Source organism: Dendroctonus ponderosae, unplaced genomic scaffold (genome assembly GCF_020466585.1).
Source record: "Dendroctonus ponderosae isolate FM_Combo_2020 unplaced genomic scaffold, Dpon_F_20191213v2 Dpon_F_20191213_9, whole genome shotgun sequence".
Taxonomy (NCBI): Eukaryota; Metazoa; Arthropoda; class Insecta; order Coleoptera; family Curculionidae; genus Dendroctonus; species Dendroctonus ponderosae.
Window position 1 is genome coordinate 3,046,193 of NW_026019116.1, and position 14,932 is coordinate 3,061,124.

Below are 14,932 nucleotides of genomic sequence, written 5' to 3' on the forward strand. Positions count from 1 at the left end.
AAAAATCGCTTCATCTCGGCTTGCTCGGGAGGAGAGTCTCACCGTAAATATCCAGCGAACAATGCCAATTCCAATCGCCTCTAAAATCCTAAACATGCGAAGGCTTTAAACTACAGTTAAAGATAATCTTGGGTCCACTGGTAACGCACAGGTTGCACACAATTATCTTTGGTCACATTTCATTTGAAGAGCTGACATTCATTGCCTAGATTGTCGGTTACAGCGTGCGTTTCAATGTACCAGCGCTGATGTACTAAAATTGCCATTGAATGATCCAAGAGGTCAGCGATTCACGCTTGCAATCTCTTCAGATGCATTGTATGGGTATATGATGCGTTGTTGAAACAAAATTAGCAATTGCCGCAACTAAAATCCACAAACGATGCTTCTTCTCCGCAGGAATTACTCTTGGCCAAAGAGAATTATAAAATGCCTAGACCTGTCTAGTCTGACAAATTTACAATATCGATTCAGTTTCTTCAATCTTCTTTCGTCCGGGGAAAAAATGCCGCAGTTTTTATCGTTTCCATCAATCTTCCTTGACAAAATAATGACTGCAACAATTACCAGACGGGCAGAAATCAATCTATTAATTCAACGGATTCCGCTTGGATCTGGCGACGCGATGCTCGTCAATTTGTTTTACAACGAATGGAACCTATTTATTTTTTTTAAACGCATTTAACTCGTTTCTGATTATGTTCGACGTCTGTCTTCAGGAACTGCCGTTTTTCACCTCTTTTCTACATTCATCTTTAAATCTGCTTCCTCTCTAGCTTTGTTCTGTTCGGGTGAAAAAACCAATGATGGAAAGTAGGTACCATCACTTTAAAGTAAGTACCTTTCTTCAGGTGTTCAAATACTCCATGGATGATATTTATGGGAGTTCGTGGAACAATTAACGGATTCAGTCCAAAAGGGACAGACCATAATATTTAATTCCTTTAATAAGTGAATGGAGAAACATCAAGTCTGAAGTTTAATTTGGTCCTTTCCATCCGGTCAGGCGTGGGCCTAATGACACTTCTTGAAATGCGCATAAACTATTGTTATATGGTATTGTTATGTACGATAATAAACAACGAATTAATAGAGAACTCTTGCGACTGCTTTCGTATTGTTTACGGTTTCTTTGCGGAAAAAATTTCAAGAGTTCACATGTGCAATTCAAGCAGAGTTTAAGTAAATAAATAAGTAAATTGTGGATTGTCACATACAAAATTGCTCCAGCTTCCCGTCTTCACAGCTCAATCATTTTTTTGCTGACGAATCCAATGGAAATCAGTTCATTTTCCGCCGCAAAAGCACTCAGTAGGAAAAAAGAATAAAACTGTTTCATTTGGTCCTTCGAGTCGGAACAAAGAGCGCAATTTTTAGAGATTCTCATATAAAAGCGGCATCATGGACCAGGAATTAAGTTATTTACAAAGCAAACTAACGACCTTTACTTTTATGCCAGTGAAATTATAAAGCATTTATCCCAAAAGTAAAAAATCATCTCCCTGAAGCTCAAATCCAAAGGTGATTTGAACCTTTCTCAAATCCATCAGAGGTTAGAACATTCGAAAACACAAAAATATAGCGTTATTTGGTCCTTCGAGTAAGATGGGAAATGCATATTTTGGTGAAATACTCTAGTAACTTGTTAAAATGCTGAACTGCCGAACTCTTTTGCTTTTGCACTTTAAAAATTAGGAAAAGCTTTACTTCTGACCTTCTCATTTTCTCGCTGGATGGCTCAAATGGATGGAAAAGCATCGACTTTGGTCGAACTTTCGTTGAAAAATGCATATGAAAACATTGCAACATTAGTTCCTTAAACATGAATTAACAAACCGTGTATTAGAGTGTGTAAGTTCTTGTTGAAAGATTGTTGTGGCCAATGAGCATCTATTTAAACGAGCAGAATGGAAAAAAACCTGCTGAATTGCCGAATTGTTTTAGTTTTGTACTTGAGCAATTGGGAGAAATTTTGCTTTTACCCAACTCATTTGCTCGCATTCTCGATTTTTTTTGTGAGAATTTTTATTGCATTTTTTGTGGCAAAATGCATACTGATACGTTTCGACAATATTTAATGTTAAATTAAACATTAATTAACAAGCTGTGTATTAAAATATCTAATTTCTCTTGTAAATAGATTGTGGCCAAAGTGCAATTATTCACGTTTTGTTAATTTCATTTTGTCTAGTTCGCATACAAAATTTGTATCTATATTTTTTTTAAAAACACTTTTGTTGAAACCTTGAAAACATTAACAGTTTGTACATGTACATAGATTGAAGAACTTTGTCTGGTCCTCTTTTAGTCTTTCGCGTTGGATAACAAACTTGAGCAAAAATAAATTAGAAATTTTCGACAAGTTTAATAAAATGATACCTCTTATTCCCGGAACGTTTATAGACTTAATATATTTTGATCACGTATGGTTTTGGCATAGTTTAAATATTTCAATATAAATTCAATAGCTAGTATCTTATCAAAATTATAGTTTGAAGTAAAAAAATCATTAAAAAACATACAATTAGGTATGGAAAAAACTAATTTGGACAGGCAAAAATTGTATTGCAACTACCTTTGGTCCTTCGAGTCGGATACGGAAATAAAAATATGGAAGCTTCTGAACTGAAAATGCTTGCAACTAAATAAGCATTGTTGCTTTCCACGAAACAGAAATTTGTGGCATTTACTTTTAACTGTAACTTTACTCGTGATTTTGAAAAAATAATATAAATGAGCAACAGCTCTAAAATAGCGCCAACAATAGACCAAAGCTCTTTAGGTCTTTTATTTAAAAATAGCTAACTAAAGAAAGCAAAAAGTGGATTTACATAGCTGAGAAAGTTTGGTTGTTCCTCCCGCTACATTCGAGACAAAGGCAATAAAAGCCAGAAACGGAGCTCTTAAAAATTCCATGTTGCAAGTTCTACAGAAAATCAAGCCAGATGCATTATGTGCGTGATGAGACATGTTTTTTAAGTTTTTGCTTAGAAACGAATATATTTTTTGTTCTTTATATGTACTATTTTTCACAATTATTTTAATTAATCAACCAAAAATGACATTCTTTAACAAAGAATGAGCCAGAAAATCTACGAATCACTATTTACACCCGTACTAATACCTAGAGCCTAGTGGAAAGTGGAACCAGCTGTGAAACTCAATTGGCACAAAAAACCATTAAAGAGCCATTAAAAAAGAAAGAAAACGAATTATGTATACTGAGAAAATTTTTCCTGAAAGGAACTAAGTTATAAAGTGCTATAAACTGAAAGAATGAACAGCGGTTATGTAAAAAATAATTTTACACATAATAATTGAAGGTAATAAAGGACAACTTGCGTATATTTACATAGATGAATTCAGTTTACTTATAAAATTAATCTAAAAATCATATTTTGGGATTTGACCCCGGATTAATATCAACCGCGTATTAGAAATTGGACGCAAATATTGAAACATATCCAAGAGTCATGTGGTTTGACTTCCACACTATACGGCGGACCATTATCGAAACTACTTTCCTGAAGCGACAAAGTTCTGTAGTCCGAGTGCAAACGAAATAAACACAAACTGCAACTGCATTTACTTTCTAATTCATTTTGTTCGAAAGTATATATTTTCATTAATAATTTTATTTTGAAGCATTTTTTTGATTATTCGCAGATTGATTTAACTGGTCGCATTAGAGTAGCGTTAACGTGCTGACAATGGATCCCTATCCTGCCTGATATACATGAATTAATATGCATAAAGGCGAAAAGCCAGAATTAATAGTTCTCAGGCTAGACAGTTGTTCGTATTGAGATAAACCGATCATTTGTCAACGCCAGTCTTCATTTCTTTTGAGCTATTTTTAGGTTAGGTTCAGATGTGGGCCGGATGATCCGACATGCAGAATGCGAACCGATTGCGCTTTTAGGGCTCGGCTTGTGACTCGAAATATTAAGAAAAAATGCGAATTTCCCGACGACTTTTTACGAGCAGCATTAAGTGATTCTCAACGAGCGTAGTTGACTGGAGACCCTTAACCTCGTTCGTCTTTGAAAAACGAAAAACACGATGTTTTAGATGTCAAGTCCGAGATTATACGGCATACTAATTGAATAATTGGACGTCAAGATTGTTATTATATTGTTTAAATAAATTGGATATGCGCCGACTCCTATAATTATTATGAGCTGCGATTACCTAAACAACAAAATGGAACATTTTAACATGGGCTTTGAAACAGTTTTATTAGGTGCTTTAGAATGGCTAGTAATTTTGGGGAAATTGCGTTATGTAATGGTTGCGCTCAGGGCTTGTTAAATATCGGCTCGTTTTGACCCATACGCATACACAGCTAACACAAACGCGCTCAAATTTTCAACTGTAAAAAACGGGAAAATTACGGCTCTTCAATAAGTAAGATCATTAACGAACCATAGAATTTATTAACTTTAACTAAACTAAACCAAATAAATTATGTGCAATATGTAACATAAATATACACACCCATAATGTTAAATATGTACGTCCTTGTTGCGTGAGAAAAGATAGGCAGAGCCCGGTTCTTGCAAAACTTTATAATCTTGCCAATATGCGGATATACGGTTCTTTTTGGATGCAATGCTTTTTAAACATTTTATTGAAAAAAACACTTGGGTAAGTTTTTTGGAGCAAAATGAGTTCAGTTTTTTTAAATGCATGCATATTTTCATGAGCTTTTTCAAAGTGAATATGGTTGATTTTAAAATGCTTGCATTATACGATGTAGGCTTCATTTTACGAAAGATTTCAACACATTGCTGCTCGGCAATTAACAAAAATTGACACTCATTATACAAGTTTTATCACAGAACTGCTCGACTTCGCTATTTTACATTTCTTCCGCACTGCTAGGTCAAGAAAAATTTGCGCAAAAGCTTTAAATGATTTTCTTTCGACGCAATAGCGTGTTTTCATTGTATCAAAAATTCCTACAAACTGAACATTAATCTATGGTAATATATATATATGTGAAAGATTAAATAAGTTTATGCTATCTATCTATTGCTATTTAAATAAATTTAATTTATTATTATTAAGTTAAATATTTAAGTATTCTTGCATCCTGTAACAAAACACCACTTATTTTGTGATCCATACATGTCACTATTTTCCATTATGCAAGATAATAATAATAATCACAATAATTTAAATAATAAAACAAAGCTGCAAAAACAACAAAATAAACACGAGGCACTTTGTTGATATGACCTGCTACGTCACAATCGGGATAGGCAACCGACGATACGGATTCGGCGTTTTTGGCGGAAAATATCTTATTTCAATTAAATTGGCTTTAAAATTATTATGGAGACTTTTCTTGCAAAAAAATTATATCAGTGTAATGTTTGCCATGACAACTTTCTATATATCAACATTTAAAAAAAAGTGAAAACACCCTATTAGCGCTTGTTTCTATTCGTCTTCCTGAGCACTGCCTTCGGCATAATCTCAGCGATCAGAAAGTCAGTTACTACCAGTTTCACGTTCGCAGAAGAATGAACGAAATCGAATCGCTCTAAGACTTGACCGAAAGAATGCATCCCCAAAAGAGGTAAATAAAATACATTTTGATATTGTTATACATTTAAAGATCTGAAGAGACCAATTGAAATATTAACCGCAAATCCGCTGTAACGTTGACATGTTTGTCAACAAATAGAAGAAAAGTGCACCAACTAGATAACAAAATTTTCAGATTTGAGTGGCTGTGCAATTTTCTTGTCATTTATTTTCCGTTTTTTTTTTTCTATTTCAACCAAGAAACGTACTGTGTTACTATAAAAAGTTTCTTCAAATCAACGTGGACCAAAAAATCCCTGAAAATGAACCTGAAATTTTTTTTAACCATCTAGGAAGCATTACGAGGCAAACTTATAACAGTAAAAAAGTATGCCCATCTTCAAAAAAAAAAACAACTAAAACAATTTAAAAAATGTGGCTTTAAATAATCACTCACCTTACATCCTTCGCATGTAAATGCTCCAAAATGAAATCCTGCAGCGGGCTCACCGCAGACTTTACATAATTGGTTCATCTGAAAATAGGAAAAAATCAGCAAAAATTTGAACAAAGAAAAAATAATCTTTGAGAACAATAGTGACTTAAAAAGTGGCGCATGCAAGGAAGACGATTTCCACAAAGTTCCTAGATTGGACCAATGTTAAGTTCTGCGTCTAAAGAAGTGAAAGAAATTGAAAACGATCAGAATTTTTGGTATTAAAATATTCTGCACTAGTTATGGATTTTAAAAAGTATGTTTTAAGAGTGATAGCTAGAGTTCTAGATGGTAACATTTTATGAAATCTACATGGAAACTTTAATGTAAAAACAGAAAAAAATGCTCTAAAGTGTTTGTTAGATAGGGAAATCGTCTGCTCTTCCTAAGTATGATGGTATTCCATGTTTAGAAAAATAGCAGAGCTTTCAAAATAAAAGTTATAAATGATAAGACTGCTAAGGCTTAATTCACTAATTTTTACAAGCCTTGAAGCACATTTAAAGATAAATCAATGGTTCTTTCCCAACCGATGGACTATCGAAAAAAATTGCACAGCCAATAGAACAGAGGACATTCTTGTGTCATTCGGTCCAGCCGCCTTAGTTCTTTAATTAGGTGTCCACGTTGTAGACTTCACGCAATTCCTATGGTTGATTACCATTCAGGTAAGCGAGGCCCATGGGGAAAAAGGAAGAAAAGCGCGGCCCCAGCTGTCAACGGCACCGGTACGAGTATAGCAGCGGTTGAATGGGCATAGAGGCAATACCATTGTGACGTACAAATCGGATAGAATCCGTGGGAATTCGATGACCCCCCAACAACCGCGATTGGTCCTTTTACGAATTATACCTGATCAAAAAACATTTCCAGAGTTGAACGTAATCCAACCCTGGCGAATCTCGTGCAACTTGTCATACGTCGAAGTTGTCTCTAATAAAATGTGAAATTCTCAGGGCTGTTCACGTCAACGCAGCAGGGAAATGGTAAGGACCGTATTCGCCCTCAGGGAATGAAGGAGATTATTAGATTTCTCCAGTTTTCCACTAAGAAAATTTAAGCATTCATTATTTTGCTAAGTGATTGATATTGTCATTAAATAGTTACTGTCTTGCATCGCTGGAGTTTTAATAAGATTTCGACTCCTTTTTTCAATTTTTTGTCATCTTTTGTTACGGTGGACGGGAGAAGTAACCATACTTCTCCTTCTGAACTAAAGTTGAATATTCGACGCTTACATGCTCTGAATAAATCAAAGGCAAAGTTTTTCTTATAACAGAGGAAGAAAGAAGCTAATAAATACGCAAACTTTTGCACAATTCAAAATTGGAAGAATTAGAAGAATAAATATGTCGTAATTGACTATTACCATTAATGTACAATTTTCTCATCAACTTAAGAGTTTCCAGGAAAACGCCTTGAAAAGCATAAATGGAAATCATACGAACAAGTTTTGAGCACACGACGCAGTAAAAACATTAAAGTAAATTGGTTATGAAAATAGTAGGACTGGGTAACTCCGGTACCGGCGCAGTAACTCAGTTCCGTGGCTGGAAAAACGTTACTTTGTTTCAGTTGTTTGGAGTGTTGTTCCGGTCTCGGGTCTCGTAAAAGTTTAATCCGCTTTAATAAAAAAGTTATAACAGGTGTTACACAGGCCTACTGCCAGTAATAAAATTTGATCTAGTGGCGTTCAAGATTTTTTTTTGTTTTTGAATTTTCGAGCACAAGCGAGTTTTTGTGCGAGTAAAAATTGAATAGAGATCTTCGAAGACGACAGATATGTTTTTTGGCACTAATCAATTGATAATTTACAGTGGTTTTTGCCTCGTCACTAGTTCAAGGAAAGTTAAATCAAGGTTGCGGCTAATTAAAAAAGTGAGTGAGATGGCTTGATGCGGATGGATGGGAAAAGAGACGGATTTTCAAAAAATTCCGTTCGGCCAAACCAAGTGGAATAGAACGTGGCCAATACGTGTGTTGGAAAGAGCAATCATTAATCTGTGAATTTTGAAAGTTTTTTTTCTTTTTTTGATATTATCAGGGACAATTTGAGAAACCTTCCAACTTTAGCTGCGGGTGTTTCTTTGTAAACTACACTTTAAAAATGTATTTCTGCTAAACCTAAGCAAGATTAATTCAAGTGTGGGTTTAAGTGTAAAAGTTTCGTATTCGCACGATCATCAGGAATTAATTGCGCGCAAAAGTTCATCAATCAATTTCTGCAAATCTACTGGCGATGGAACGATGCCAAGTCATTTAGTGACATCCCGATGTGTATAATGCATATGTTGTGCCGAGCCCTTCGGGCACGACACTTGTTTTAGACCCAAAAATACCCTGATTTATGCCTTGGTAACTCAGTGAATATTCAGGAGTTGGCGCAGTTATAACTTATTAACCGATGAGTTATAACTCATTAACTCAGAGAACGGCAACAACTCAAAAGCGCAACTCAACGCAGTGTTACCCCGACCTAGAAAATAGTCCTTAATTGATAACTGAATTTTGTATTTGGAAAGATAAAAACATAATTATATATTTGCTTTTACCATTTAAAGTGCCAGTAGGTATCTATTTATAATAAATAGAAAATTACAAAAAATTAAAATAAAAATCTATTTAGTTAAATTAGAAAAGTAGGTACATACAGTTTTCTCATCCGAAATAAAAATTCTGTTTAATACAAAATATTAAATAAATTTGAAATTTGGTTTTTATATAAATAGGCTATTTACACCGGTTGCCTTGCATTAAGAAAGTTCATATATTTTCGCACTCGCTTGGCTGATTTTTCCAAAATTATATGAAAATACTGAAAAACATATTTTGTATGTGTTATTTTTTACTGCCGTTTACTGTAGTTTAGGCGAAAATAAATACCTGAAATATTTTTGTTTGTGGACAGATTGGACATTTTAATGTCTGCATGTGAATACACTAAACACTGACACTAAAACACTAACATAAAAACAACACTAAAAAAGGCATTAATATGTTGTCCGTTAGAAACGTGAAAAGTTCAGTTGAAAATTGAAATCGTAACACAAAACCCAGCAATTTGTGATTATAAAAAATGACGTTCCTTTACTTTTTCGAGTCCGGGTCCAAAATGTTTACAATTTTTCTGTCATTATCGGGCTATGAAAATGACGAAATTAAGCCGTCGACAACCAGCAAATTATAACAATATTTTTATTAGAAGTAGAACGTCTTAGTTAAGACAAGAATACGTTTTTTGCTATTTTCTGCACATTTTTAACAGTAGGTACTCTAGAAAATGTTGGTCAAGATCAGACGCCAAAAACGTTCAAGCATCTGGTATAGTAATGGAGGAAATCGGAAATCTTTTATAGTCGAGTGATCACTAAAATCTCTTCTACTATTTAATGACCGAAGTTTCAAAGAGGTTACTCGAATTAAGCCAGGAAGTTTAATCAAAAATCGATATTAATCATTTCTCTACATTAATTCATTAATTATCTCCCAGTCGTTATTGGGTTTTAAATAAAATTGTCTCCTATTGCCCTCCATTTGGTACCAATAAATTCCTAATTAGCTTTCAAATCCTTCTCACTCTTCTTTAATTACGACTCGCATGATCTTGGGTTGATATTGCTAAATCAAGGTTTTGATGTTTCTGCTTAAGCTATAATCTGTGCAACTCTTTTTAGTGTTTTGAAATAAATAGGTAAACGCTGGCTCCGCTCCTCTCTCTTTTTGGAAGGTTTTCCAAATAAAGCCCATAATCGAATAATTGCGACTCCAATCCTGTAGGACAAAGAATGTTAAAATACAAAACCTGTATTTAAAAGCAATTTGAAGTCGTTCAGTCCAGCGATGAGAAAAGCCACGCGCTTTTCCCATCTAGTTCTTACGGTTTCGGTATCCCATCCACATACCACGTCTTGCGCTTAAGTGTAGTTTAATTCTAGTTTAAGTCGAAACGTGTCTAAAACTGCCCATTGATTATGGTACTAATACGATTGAAAAAAGCCATCGTTTATGGTAAATAAAAGCGATCGAGTTTCACATTTATATGGAGTTTTTATGCGTTGGGACGAGATATAAAGCGTCGAAACGGGTGCCGCAAAGAGCGGACAAGACTTGGTCATTCTAGATCGGCCGGTGACGACACTGTTTTGATTTTCCAGTCTCCTGGGGTATGTCTATTTATGCAGAAGAATGCGTTATCGCTTTTCTTGTGAGGAATTTTGCAAGCTGTCAGGAATCAGAATCGCCGTTGATGTAACAAATTTATTATGCCGTCCCGTAAAGTTCAAGCGGAGATTTTCTTTCAATGCGTTTCTTATACGGGGAATCAGTCAAAGACATCTTTTGAAAAATTGGCTAATGGGCTGACATGAGTTTATTCTAATTAGCATCATACATTGATAATTTATGAGCCCATTCAATGGATTGCTATTGAAAAGTTGCAGGATTCAGCAGGTCTTAATTGATTGATTATTGACTGTTACTTTATGGACAGATGGATGATTACTATTATATGCCATTTTCGTATTCCAACTACACGACTAATAACACTGAATTGCAGGAACAGCAATGCTTTAATTCGCTCCATACAACAGCTAAATGTTTTCAATAGGAAACTTGTTTCAGGCTCACAACATTTCAGCTTGCGGCGCATTGCAGGTTCTTCTGAACAATTAATAATGTCCCAAGTGTAATTTTTCTGTATTAAAAAAAAACATTTTATTGTTATCATGCCCTTCTGCTTTGGCTCGGTTGTGGCAATGGTTATGGTACCCATTAAGCCTAGAAAGCTAGAAACAGTGTAATATTAATAAAGAACCTATTGGGCTTAATATGTACGTGTCCAACCGCTTTAAAAACAAACCGTTTTTACGACTCGGAAACGTCTTTTCTCCCATAGTGATGCTTTTTGTTATTCGTTTTTAATGTGCTCGAACATACATATTACATATACCATAACTTCTGGACTACCATATAAGTGGCCGCGAAATCTCCATAAAAAAACCATTACGGGAGATTAAGAGTAGAGATCCCATAGTACTGGCAGTCGATCACCCGGTGACTTTTATAACGAAAGCCATTGTCAATTGATTAATTTTTAATTAATTTACTAATTCCGGTTAATTGCTTTTGCAATGGAAAATTGATTTTGTTGTTATCGCGTTGGTACAGTGCCGTTTGGTCTAAGACCGCCTTGGCAACATTTGCGATCGATTCGACTCATGTCTTTTCAGGCGCGTACCAATTTTCAGCTTGGTTGCAACGTTTCGACTACTAGTGCCACATACATTATTAAGTGGTGTACATGAGCGCCACTCATCTGTAGTTTTGCAAAATTTTCAAAAGTGGAAACAATTTTTCTTTAAAAATTCTTAGGCAATCACCCAGCTTTTGAAAAATGCTCTTCTCCATAATATAGTCAATTAAAAATAAATAAATGCAAAAATGGACCAAATAACCCATTAAAATACGTTTTAATTATAAGACACTAACTCAACATTTAGAAAAGTTTAATCACTTTCCTTTAATTGGCTTTTGCTGACTGTTATTTATTCTATATTTTAGCCCCAAATTTTGAGGATCTCAACCGATTTTACCCACTTTTCAAAGTTTCAACAACTGGTAGTTTCTGGGTTTTAAAGCCGTAGTCGTTAGGAATTTGGCCCAGACGTTCCGCTAACATCCATGGCTAGCATCTTCAGAAGTGTTGTTTCCAACACACTGGACTAATAATGCGGTAGTGCCCAATTGCATGCTTTTGTTGATTAGATCCATCTTTAGAACAATGAATTAATTTAATTCTAAGTGGTTTTCGTTTAAAGTTTATTTTTTTTGTAAAATTTTGCCACCAACTTGAACACTTTTACGAAAAGCTAATAAGCCCTCAAGGCCCAAAGTGAGAGTGGCAAACTGACCACAAATGAGCAAAAATGCCTTTGCAGTAAAAGTTCGATTCTTTTTTAATGAAAACGTGCGGATTCTTTGGCCTAAAAATTACCGATTTTCAGAACTTTGAAAGCGATTTCAATTTGAACATTTTTTTGCTATTTATCAAAAGAAAAACTTAAGGGCAAAGGTAAATAAAAACTATTTTGCGAGTTGTTGAAATTTGAACCTGGACGTTTTTCAAACAAATTTCTATTGGAAAACATTTTATCCCTGGTTTATGTTAAAATTCGCTTTCGGTCGTTCGGGACCATCCGGGCATTATCAAGAGCATCATTTTTCACCAAAACTTTTTTGTGGGGAAAAAATAGAACGCGATTGTCGAGCTAAATCCCGTTTGGATTTTTGATACTAAAACAGGTTGCATTCGCATTTTAACTGTTTTTATTTCTTCTTGGATGTATGTGATTAAGATTAAAAGCAGACTTGGATTCATTTCGAGAATTTCAAAAAGTAAGTAGCCATGACTGACTTTCGGATTGATCTGTGTTGTTCTTGCATTCAAAGGATTTTCATGTAAGTATCTTCTTTGCAACAAGATAATTGATATAAGAAACTTTTTCCTTTCAACTTGCAAATGAGAGCTTCGATTTCAAAGAAAATTCGTTTGATTTCTGAAAAAATCGTTTCTATTAAAATTTTCGATTCTAAAACAAACACAACAAAACAAACAAAAAGTGATATTTCTAGCGTTGTTCGCATTCGCATTATTAGAAATTTATTCAGTAAAACAAATGGGAAAACACTTGAAGACTCTCATATTTGCTACCGACTAATAGATGTTGAGTTCGAGTATTTTTAAGCTAAAAACAAACAAACACAAATTTACAGTGCTAATAAATGTGTCTTTAACAAAACCGCAAACAATTAAGAATCTGTAAAATTAACCAGTTTCATGAATCAACCCACATACAGAAGAGGGATTTGCCAATTTTGTAAATCAAAATTCGACAGGAAGTTTTAAAGCTAGCTGGTTAGAAAATAACTGAAAATTGTGTATGTTTAGCGCCTATTTATAGCTTTAAGTAAAACCAGGAATCTAAAAAACGTTACACAAACAAATTTGACAAATTTCTAAAATAATTATTTATTCACTATTGATTTTTAGTATCAATGAATGAAGTATTTTGATAAATTCCGATAAACTTTCCTACATGCAGATGATCCACCATACATATTTAAATTATACATTAAGTTGTTGTGTTATTTTATTGGTTTGCTGGAATCATTCGAACCCCGGGAAACGTAACAATACATATTATTACATTCCTGTGTATAATTGGAGCATTTATATTTGCCCTTACACCAGTCTGCAGGCGTTTCTTCTTTTTATTGATAATACAGGCTTTTGATCATTATTATTTTTAAATTGTGTTTATTTTATTAAATTTTTTTTTATTCTGTTTGCTTGTATTTCTATTTGTGGCATCTAATTTTATTCTCAGTGCAGATTTGATACAAGCTAGTTTGCGATGCGAAAACAAGCTGCTTTACGACGCTTTACAAAACAAACATTTTTCTGCTCTTTTTCACTCAAATTTTCATTTGCTGGTTGTAATACTGTGTTTAGGATTATTTCAGTAGGTAATTGTTTTGCAAAAACCAGCACTTTCTTTTTACGTCTTCAGCTATTGGCTGTTTTCCAAAGGTTTTACTTATTAATTCTTACAACTTGCAGCAAAATACTGCCATTATTCCTCTGTTTTGATCATAAAATCTGAAATCCTTTCAAAAGATCTTCACCTCAATTAATTGTTGCTCCATTTTTTTAATGCATCTTTGTAAATTGAGCAAAATCTTGTCGATAAGAATGCGTCGCTTTTTTGCTGGATAAAAAGTCGCTATGAAATGTGTAGATATAGTTTACACGGGATTTTTTTAATATTTAAAAAATCGGCTTGCTTTGGTTAATCTGGACAGATTTTGGTATTCTATGAGTCAAATATTCAAAAACTTGTAAAATCCAGACCTAAACCCATTTGATTTTAATATCTGGAAGTGGGTATAATAAAGCTATATTTGCCCCGTTCTGGGCTAATATGGACATTTTAAGAATCTTTTGGTAAGTTTAGAGCATATTTTGACCTTTTCACACTGTTCGTTGCCAAAAATGTGACAATAGGATCTACGTGCATTTAAGAACTCAGAAGGTTTAGAATTGAGCGGACACAAGTAGACAAGCAAAGAAAACTCTATTTTTTGGGGGTTTGGAAAAGCAAAAGAGGAAACAGTTCAGCCAGAATTAAACTGCAGCTTAAAAAATATAAAAAACTGTTAAAATTTACAAAAATAGGAAAATCGAATGACAACGGCTCGATGAAACTCTGAGAATCAATGAAAACCAAATGTGAAGAGCAGATCGGGATTTGATAATCAATAAAATGTTGTAGAAATTGAAATCGCTGTAGGTAAAAAGGTCAAATAAAAATAGACAAAAAAATTTGGAAAAGTAAAAAATGTGAAAAAATTACCGAGGTGTCTTCTAGTGTGGAAAAACTGTACAATAAACCGTCCCAACAATGCAAACTATCTCAAAAAGCCCTGGTCTAGGTACCAGCTTGAAAACTATGATACTGATTTCCTAGGTGGTTGCACCTGTTAAGGCGTAATTTTTTTACATGCAAAAGCCGAAAAGTGGGTACTTACAATAGCATAGTTAGCAGCTGCATCATAATCCATTGATCCACATCAATAAACTCTCGTAAACTCGATTTTACTCAATACGCGCGTCATCTCACTCGGCCCGGGTACTACTTTAGGCGCATCACTCAGTATATTCTCCGGGAACCGCACAGATTGCACTAACGCAGCTTCATTTCCCGCTGTACCACAGCACCAAGTGGTTACCTTGGGTACCTGCAGGTGGCGTACCGTTACAGTCGAATTTGCAATCGCCCCGCCCACAGTACCACCTCCATGCTTCTTATTGGGAGTCGCCGGAGCGACGACTACCGCCTGAACCAA

The 14,932-nt window shown here is 34.5% G+C and overlaps 1 protein-coding gene across 1 annotated transcript in view; it reads right to left on the bottom strand.

The window, feature by feature from the left end:
• Positions 1 to 14,867, bottom strand: part of LOC109539141 (zygotic gap protein knirps) — a 34,702-nt gene extending 19,835 nt beyond the window's left edge. Inside the window, exons 1-2 of the mRNA XM_019906749.2 lie at positions 14,615 to 14,867; positions 5,990 to 6,067 (exon numbers count right to left, since the gene is read on the bottom strand). Coding sequence (XP_019762308.1) covers positions 5,990 to 6,067; positions 14,615 to 14,647 — 111 coding nt within the window. The 5' untranslated portion in view covers positions 14,648 to 14,867. The remainder of the gene's footprint in view (positions 1 to 5,989; positions 6,068 to 14,614) is intronic.
• Positions 14,868 to 14,932: the final 65 nt, after the last annotated feature.